This window comes from Phaethon aethereus (assembly GCF_964289735.1).
Source record: "Phaethon aethereus genome assembly, chromosome: 3".
In the NCBI taxonomy this organism is placed as follows: Eukaryota; Metazoa; Chordata; class Aves; order Phaethontiformes; family Phaethontidae; genus Phaethon; species Phaethon aethereus.
In genome coordinates, this window is record NC_138576.1 from 107,812,435 (window position 1) to 107,822,050 (window position 9,616).

At 44.8% G+C, this 9,616-nt stretch overlaps 1 protein-coding gene across 1 annotated transcript; it reads right to left on the minus strand.

Moving 5' to 3' along the window:
* Positions 1–1,290: 1,290 nt before the first annotated feature.
* On the minus strand, positions 1,291–7,056 carry SLC30A10 (solute carrier family 30 member 10; the record flags this gene model as incomplete). The annotated part of the gene is made up of 4 exons (XM_081998165.1): positions 1,291–1,766; positions 2,512–2,748; positions 6,019–6,102; positions 6,546–7,056. 4 exons carry the CDS (start codon positions 7,054–7,056, stop codon positions 1,291–1,293), a joined length of 1,308 nt encoding a protein of 435 aa, XP_081854291.1.
* Between the last annotated feature and the right edge of the window lie 2,560 nt (positions 7,057–9,616).

Sequence of the window (9,616 nt, forward strand, 5' to 3'; positions counted from 1 at the left end):
GATAACAGACCTGACCTAAACCCAGCCCTGGTGACAGGGCACGTCATCTTGTTTTCCTTAGAGCACCCTTGCGTGCCTTAAAAAAAAAGGCAAGCAGCAAAAAGATAAAGGAACTGCTTCACTAAATACACTTTGAAATACACCTTTGGGCAGCGGGAGGAGGGATAGGGCAGAGGGGAGGGCTTAGACCTTTAAAACAAACCAACAAGAAATAATTGAGACTAAACCAGGAAAAATTCCCTGTATTTTTTTAAAGCTCTCTCTCTAGGTGATAATACTGCATATAAAACTTTAAAGGGACTTTCTTAATTAATAAAATATTAAATTATGTCTTAGAACTGCAGAATTTTAACTGTTCATAATAAACACATTAGCTTATTTATTCAGCACAAATAACGAAAGACACTCAGCATCAAAGATACTGCAATCATCCCACACAATGATGAATTAAGACCATGGCTATTATAGCTTTTGTTGTCAGGAGACCAAAAACAAACAAACAAAAAAAGAGTTGTACAATCACAACAGTGAGCAAGATAAAAGTTAGTTGGATGACTGCCTGCATTTCCATTTGCTAGAATCAGTAGAGACAACATTAGTAAGTATTTCTTTGCTTTCATGCCAAGAAGTCTATTCGTTAGCATACTTATCTGTGATCAGGCTAGGACTCCAGTATTACTAGTAGAGAAGCAAGAACAGCTTCTGCTCTGTCCCTAAATACAGGAGTCAATCAAGAAAACAATGCAAGTCAATATTCCTGAGTGCTTCCCCTCCCCCTTAGACACTCTTAATTTCATTCACAAACTGCACCAGCCAGAAGCACAAGCGTTACTGTTAAACATGAACTGTCTATGCAAAAATGGGTTTTAAGGATCAGTAAAGCATCTCTACTTTATACCTTTATACCGTACTTCGTCAACTGGCCTTTCAGGAAACAGCTCACTTTAGCAGAAAAGGCCAGAATTTCATTCCCAGTGCCACTGGCCACTAACTGCAAGCATCAGTGCAGACAGCAATACACCTCATCCACCTTAACGACAGAAATTGGCACGTAGTTTGGTAAGGAACAGGGTTAGGCTGTATCAGAAAAATCTTAGATGAATGCAACACCCTTCACGGAAACATTAATCCTTATTTCAGATACAAGGGGGTTTTAGGTGTATTTTGGTTTACAGCTAAAGCACAGAAATTTTTTTGCCACGCCAACTTCAGCTACAACCACCGATGACCCCCTTCCCAGCCAGGATACGTTTGTTCTACGAAAACATTACGCAGAGTGGAGGGAATTGCCTAAAGTCGCGTACTGCTCAACCGCGATTTGTCATCGGACACGTCACAATTTTTCACGTCTTTAATGCTATCCTCTGCCAGTGGGTACTCAATAGGTATTTCAACATCATTTTTACTTGAACCATTGTCTTTATGCAGTGCAGAAAGGCAACTATCATTTTTCTCAGCATAGCCATTAGTTTTAGCCAGGGGGGGCTCCCGCTGACTGCAGCACAGCTGAGAGTCACAAGCTCTTGAGATGCAGGGTGAGCTGCACAGTAGCTGGGAGGTCTTGTGGTCGATGTACTCGGGCTGGATGGTCACAGAATGGATGCCTGCTTCGTGGAAAACCTTCCGTATTTTATAAGCAGCATCCTGGTAATCAGTAGGGGTTTGGCACTTGATATGAAGAGTGGCGATATTCTTCCCACTTGCAAGCTCCCAAACATGTACCTCATGAAGGCTCCTAACCCCTGGTACACGAGCTAGCCTGTCAGCTGGAAGACATAAGAGAAAGATATTAGAGGCTTTGGTGTACTAACTAATTACTAGCTTTCTCATTAAGAGCCCCATCTAAGCTGCAGTCTCCGAACTATCTTTATAAGAGAGCTATACTTAGTAAAATACGTCTACTCCCAGCTGCCTTCAGTGCCGCCTCCAGATGACCACACGAGCAGGCCACCCTTCCTTTTGGGTTCACCCATCCCTCAGGCTCCCTAATGGCAATTTAACAGCCGTTCATAGCAGCAACGTTAGAGCACCACTTCCTTCGCCAAGACCCCACATTTCTTTAGCCCTGAGCATGGTGGAATTCCAGGAATAAGTGGTGCCACCCCACAATTAACCAGTGTGAACAATGCCAGAGACCTACAAAATTAACCAACCTTAATGGAAATTTCTAAGCTGTTTTGGAAGCCTTTTGGAAGAAGCTGCTGCAGGGTTGGGAAATATTACAATTCAATGTTATTTCTTTCACAAACACCCCACACAAAGCATTAACAGCTCAAGACCTGGTATTTTTGATGTATTGTTGGAGTACCACATTCTCAAAATGCATGCTTTAACTAATCCAGAGAGATTTGAGTCATGTTGCTAGGACACAGGCATGTGACTATTTCTCATGGTTCTTGAGAACTTGGAGCTATTATAAGTAAATAATCCAAATATGTCATTCCAGAAATAACATATGCATGGAAATAGATCATTAAAATTAATAGCAGTTCAACAACAAACTTGACTTACTCAGTAGTTGCATGTTAACACCTTTGGGAACCATCTGCAACAAAATAATGGAGGTCTCCTTGATAAGTGGGAATGCAGAAGACAAGATGATGAACACCATAATTATTGTCAGGCTTGGATCGATGTAGCACTGCCAATTACACGGAGCATTCCCCAGAGGAAGTACGTGGAAGATTGTAGCAGCAACTACCACGACCACAGACCCAAGTGCATCTCCCATAACATGCAAAAGAACACCTGAAACAAATGGCACAATTTCCATTAGGGTTTTTTTTTTGGGGGGTGGAGGGGGAGGAGAGTAAAGCTGCATTTTTCAAGTCTGTGATACTTGACGTGAAAAACACAATATTCCAAGCACTAACATCATAGCCAAAGTTTTCAATAACAGCTTTCAAAACAAATCAGCAAGGGAAATACTGACTCCGAACCACAGCTGCTTAAGTGGGATGCATTATTAAACATGTAGTGTCTGCTAGCAACTGTGGTCCAGCTGCAATGCCATGGCAACATAAAATGTGTTTGCTTAAATGCCTGCAGATTATTAAGAGCTTCTGGCATGTTAAATCTCAATCCTCAATTAAAAATGGATGACTAAATCTATCCGTTCTACCCTGAAAGCTGAGACCACTGCCAGTAACAGCCATTCTCCTCCATCAGCTTCTATGACACTGTTGAAATCTGGAAAATTATCTAAGTGAAACCTAAACCCATTCCTATGGCTCCAAACGCCCTCAAACTCCAATTTTCAGATCAAGCTTGATTACTAGTTAAATTAAACCTTGTCCCACCAATGCTACTAGACGTCAGACTACTTTACATAATTTTCCCTCTTCCCATCACTGCTCAAATGCACTCCAGTTTTGTCAGTCTTTACTGTTCAGACTCAGATTTCATTCCAACCCATGCCTAATTCATGACATCTCTAAATATATGACATTAATTTCTTTGTCAATACTTTTTATTTGGAGCCTGTGAGAGAATAAAATGGACCAATTCCTTTTAACATCCTTATGACAAGCACTTTCAAGAGCTTCACTCCAATTTAATCACTTCCTCTGGGCTGGAGAAGCTGCAAAATGCTCCCTCCAAAACTCGTTAAGAACACAGCGAAGAGTTTTGACTCTTTGGTGATGCTGGACTCTAGAATTGACCTAGAGCCATGCCTGTGCTGCTGTTTCTTGCCAGCTCTGTGCGTGGACACTGACTTCTGTGTGAAAAATTAAGGCAATAACCGCTGGGGTTCCTCCGAATCACTTGGGTCAGATAAAGTACAAGCTTCCAGCAAGTCCAGCTCTTTCTGCTGGAGTCAGGCGTGTTCTGCCCCATTTGGCAGACTCCCACAGGGTTTTACTCCTCCTAACAGTGTTGCAGTGTTTCCTTTTCATTTACAAACACCCCCAATTCAGCGTGGGCTATCGGCTACTGCACTAACAAGCGGGACAGGCAGGATGCAATTGCCAAGGCAACTAACTATAGAGAGCACAGCTTAAAAAGAACAGGAAAATGTTTCAGAAAGAATTCTTCTGAATTAAGAAAAAAAAACAGTAGAGTATGTCAGAATTTTTATAATTATGAACTGAGAATACGGAATTTGGAAAATGCTTATTTTACATTATTAACATCATTAATATGTACATCTTGGTTATGCACCACAATGAGGGCCTCGACAGAAATGAACCCAGTTCCCTGTAGACCCCCAAAAGCTACGGTTATTGAATAGAACTGAAAATGAATTTTTAGTAAATAAAGTCAGTACGGTAAGACCATAGGTAGCGCATCATTTCCAACAGCTTGTGTTGGAAAGTCTGAACTGCATATACTCTGCATATGCTCAAGAAGTAAAAGTAATAATTCTACCCTACAATAATTAACACAGTCATGCAGAACATCTGGATTCCTGTTCCAACCACCTTTAAAATCAAGGAACCAATTCCTCTGCTAATTCATTTTGTCCAGCCATGTTTTTCAGGAGGCTCCAATTCTATCATGCACAGAATCTTCTGCCACGTGATTATAAAGTAAGTATAGCTATGTAACTAACTTACAGCAGCAAAGAAAAAACATAGATTTTGAATCAGAATTTTAAAGATGCATATCTGTAACACTGGCTGAAGAAGCAAGGAACATTTTTAAGGACAATAAAAACAGATTTTACGATGACATACTAAGTTAAAGTAGCACTTGGAGAAAAAGTATCTTTAAAAATCAAAGACAACAGGTATCTTAAAATAACCAATACAAACCCCTTATCCTTCAGACTTTTTTTAAAGTTTTCAGCATCATTATTCTTAAGCACTGTCGTTCAGGCACGTAAGGCCTCCTCTAAAATACCCTCATTTGTTTTTTATCCTTCTCTCCTCCATCCCCGGAAGTGATGGTTTGCTTTTCCTGCTCCAATTATCTTAACACTATAATGCCATAATATTCAGTGACACCGATTTCTAGACATTCAGGGAAGTGTTGTGGTTCTAACTCATGGTTTGATTTCCAAAGTGTCTTCCCTCACAGACACGTTTGTGTAACTCTTGAAACACTTTCGGAAGATAGTTAGACAGATACACACACACACACAAAGAAAACCCAAACGCCTGACTGCCAACGTCAACCTCTTAAACTGAATTCATGTGATGCCAACTTAAATGACTTTGGAGGAATATCAGATGCTGATATGTGACCATAAGAAGCCTGAAACTACCATTCTGTTTCAGCTTTCTGACAACCCTTTCCTTTGAGACAAACCCAATGTTTAATATACTCAAAGATTTTTGGCTCTGGTCTGAATAGGTATGTAAACACGTATGCATATAAACACCTATACGGAGAGGGAGAGAGACACTCGCTTAATTTATTCCTAGAGGCAGCTATAGAGTTTCACTCCACAGATACCCAGAGAGCTGCTGAATCACAATGTAAGAAGGGCTGAGCCTTTCACAGGCTCTCTCAGGGGCAGGTTCACAGTTCAAGGACCTGGAAAAACACTGTGCTGAAGCACCAGTTTCAGCACCTTTTTCCTTGGGCTGACTACAAAACATTGTCAACCTCGGCATTTAAAGAAATTCTGTTTTCTGCCCAAAATCATTTTAAAGTTGAAAACTGCTTGACTACTACAGCAGTGACACACAAAGAAGCTCCTCAGTAGCTACCTGCGTTACCTTCCTATAAGGCCTCTTGTGACTTGAGCTTAGTGCAAGAGGCTTTGCCTCCTTTACAAAAAGTTCAACTGTACTCTCCTTTAATTTAAAGAATTAAAATCAAAATGTAAACACACTCAGAGCCAAGTCACCATCACACTATTTTGTTATTATCTATGCTATTTCACACAATCAACATTTTGCTGCTAAAGATAACTGGGTCCATATACATAGAAGAGTCCTGGCCTTTTGCTTCATTTCTTACTGAATATTTTTTTTTGGGGGGGGGGGGGGGGCGGAGGGGGAGGAATCTGAAATGGAAACCAGAAAGTGTTTAAAGTTAGTATAATAATGGCAGTATACCCCCGTGCTGTACCTCTGATGTTCAAGGCTTCAGACTTTCTCTCTTTTTTCTTCTGAGGCCCCTCTTCAGGGCTTTTTTGGTCATTTGGTGAATCACCTGCATTCAAAGAAGAAACGCTGTGTTGTGTATAAGTTCTACAAACAGAAAAAACATCATCCTTCTCAAAACCAACTTATTTCAAAGATGACGAGAAGAATTTTAAAAAAACAAGCCAAAACGTTTTCCATGCAGCTCTCTAAGCAAGGCCTCCCTCCCCCAGCCCGAGGGGACGCCCAGCAGCCCCGTGTAAAGTACAAGGTGAGAGAGGCGCCGGGTGCCTGTGGGAGCTTAGTGAAATTCCCCAGGGCCCACGGGTGGGTTTGGGGCTCCGAAAGGGCCCAGCGGATGGGTCCAACAGCTCGGTGGGCGCCGAGGGCAAACAGCAGGGAGAGAGTGTGCAGGGACGGATGGTGAAGGGTGCGAGGAGCGGGGAGAGGTGCGGGAGACGAGGGGAAGGCTGGACGGCGAGGCGAGGCGGCAAGGATGCAGCCGAAAGGCACCTGCTTCATCCACCTCCCCCGTCGGGGCACCGCCGGGCACGGCCCGCAGCACGGCGGCAGCGGGCGGCGGGGCGGGCAGGCGGCGGCGGCAGCAGGCGCCCCAGTCCTGGAAGACGAGGAGCCCCACGAGGTTGACGGCGAGGCCGAGGGTGCCAACGATGAGCACCAGCTGGGCGTCATGGATGGGCTCGGGCCGGGCGAGGCGGAGGATGGCCTCCACGAAGATGGTGAAGCAGAGGGCGGTGAGGAAGACGGCGTTGCTGAGGGCCCCCACCGCCTCGGCGCGGCTGTAGCCGTAGGTGGCGCGGGGGCCCCGGCGGCTGCGGCGGGCGATGCGCCCCGTGGAGAGGCCCACGCAGAGGGAGATGAGGTCCGAGAGCATGTTGAAGGAGTCGGACACCAGCGCGATGGAATTGCCCAGGTAGCTCGACACCAGCTCGGCCACGAAGAAGCCGACAGTGAGCACCAGCATGAAGATGAGGCGGCACGTCTTCCCCGAGTACCGCCCCATGGCGATGGCGGCGGCCAGCCCCACTCTCCGCGCTAGCGCTGCGGCATGCCCAGCCGCCGCGCCGCCGGCAACAAGTGCGGCCGGCCCGGCCCGGCCCGGCCCTCCGCGCCGCCGCCCACCGCCCCAGGCCCCGCCCGTCGCCCGGCCCGCCGGGGAAGGCGCCGGCCGCCCGCCCCGCCCCGCCGCCACCGGCACCGCCACCGCCACGGTCGCCGCCACCGCGCCCCCTGCCCGCGTCCCCGGGCGGGGGGCTGCGGGGGACGCCCGCTGCTCGCCCGCTGCGCGGCCCCCGGGGTTCACGGGTCCGTTAGAAACGCCCGTGGGTGATACAAAATAAATAAAATACGAAATAAATAGGAAATAAAACGGCCGTGGGGAGGCGCAAACCTGGTACGGCTCTTGACAAAACCAACGGGCTGCCCTGCGCGCTCTCCAGGGCGCCGGGTACCCCCGAGCTATCCAAGCACGGTGGAGTTTCGGTGATGGGTCCAATACCTACACTCCTTCGGTGCTGTACCGGTGGCTTGTGCGCCAAATCAGAGGATAGAGTCCCGAGCACTGAACCAGGTAATTTCCTGCTGCTAGCCTTTAAAAAGGTGTGTCGAAAGAGTACCTAGGTCTGCATGAATCTGTCATCGTCCTATGGGAAAAATAACTTTATGCATTTCTTTGACCTACAGAATAGTCTATAAGAAGCGTAATAACTGAGTAAGCCTCTATCTTGTATTTCTAGCTTATTTTTGTTGTTGTTATGACAGTTCTTGTGGAAAGAGACAAATGGAAAAAGGACAGAGCCCGGACTACTAATACAGCATTTCGAGATGATGGAAGCAACTGAATAACCAAAGGATGTGCTGGGAAATGAAGTCATCCTCAGCTATGGGGTTCTCAGTAACAGAACTGGGCCCAAGAATAATAAACTTTAAAAAAAAAAAGACATAAGACCTAAAGAAAATAATATCCTTAAAATTATATCCTGCGAGAGTCTGGAGTATTGCAATTATGCAAGAGGCACACCGGTGCTGGAGTTACTGCTTCAGCAACTACAATTCGCACTGAAGCGCCACATCAAGCATTTCACCACGCTTGACAAAGCATACATTGCTATCAGATAATAAACCAGCATGGCCAGGGAACACCACCATCTCCCTCCTACCAAAGGTGTCATTCTTTACAACCAGAAATTCATTAAGGGCCTCGGGAATTCCCTTTTTATTCTAACGCTGAAGCAATTGCATTGTTACTGCTCTTAATTGAGTTTGATCCCTTGCTTGAATACATATTTTAAACGTGGCCTCTCAATTCCACCTGTGTGTACACAACCAAAGCCTTTCTTGCATATAAACGAAGGTGTATCTTAACCTCCAGAGTGGATTTAAACAGCCATTCCGGGGATAATCTCCCGTGAGTCTGCAAGGATTAACACACACAACTCCCAGTTAACTGGAGATTCATGTGCATGTCCTTCACACATTCAATGCCCAAGCAACGAAAGTGCCCTGTAGTATTCAAATGAACAAATGCATAAAAATAAATGTATTGAAAAGAATCTTACCATAAAGACAAACACAATAGGGGGAGCAAGTAGCATAATTTACATCAATGCACATTTCAGTTCTAGAATTACATCTACCAACATAAGATGTGAGATTTTAAAGAGTTGTGCCAAATAAAAGCAGTGGGACATAGGTAGAAAAAAAAGAAGAAAAATATGTGAGAGTTACAGGAAATTAAATAGTCTCAGATATAAACTTTAAAATGACAGGCTATATCTTCTTTACTATAATGAGTGATAGAAAATTCTGCCTCTGGCACTTCACTTACATTCAGAAAAAAAAATTTACTGAAGCCCAGGTCATTGCGCCTGCATAGAACTGAAAAGAATTTCCAGCGGTTCTTATTTTAGGAAGATGTATAATACAGCAGCTGGAACATCATTAATCCTCAAAATGCAAAACATACATTAATTCTCTTTGGAAAAAAATAACGCATCATAGCCCTGAACTCACTTCAAAAACATAAAAAGATCACAGTTATTTTGAAGAAATAGTGCTAAAAATATTATTTTCAGCAAATAAGGCTATGACTAAGTCCTCTGACATGCAGCACAACTACAGATGACTCACGGAAGAAGTCAGAAGCAGTACGTGTTCGGGGCTCACGTTCAGCACTTGGCCTTATTGAACCTCATACAGTTGACTTTGGCCCATCGACCCAGCGTGTCCAGATCCCTCTGCAGAGCTCTCCTACTCTCCAGCAGATCAACACTCCCACCCAACTTGGTGTCATCTGCAAACTTACTGAGGGAGCACTTGATCCCCTCATCCAGATCATCGATACGTTACAGTTCTACTTACTCATCCAGCACTGAGGTTGCCTGAGCACGCTACACACCAGTACACAAAACAACCAACCTAAAGATCCCCGCCTCTCTGTTTCTAACTATGCCGAGTTGAACAAGTCCCTCTCAGGAGGTTCAGAAAAGGTTGTCCAACACCTTAGTTTTCTGAATTACTTGCCAGCTTTAGTTTCAGCTGCAATACTGCTAGAAAAGCTGTTC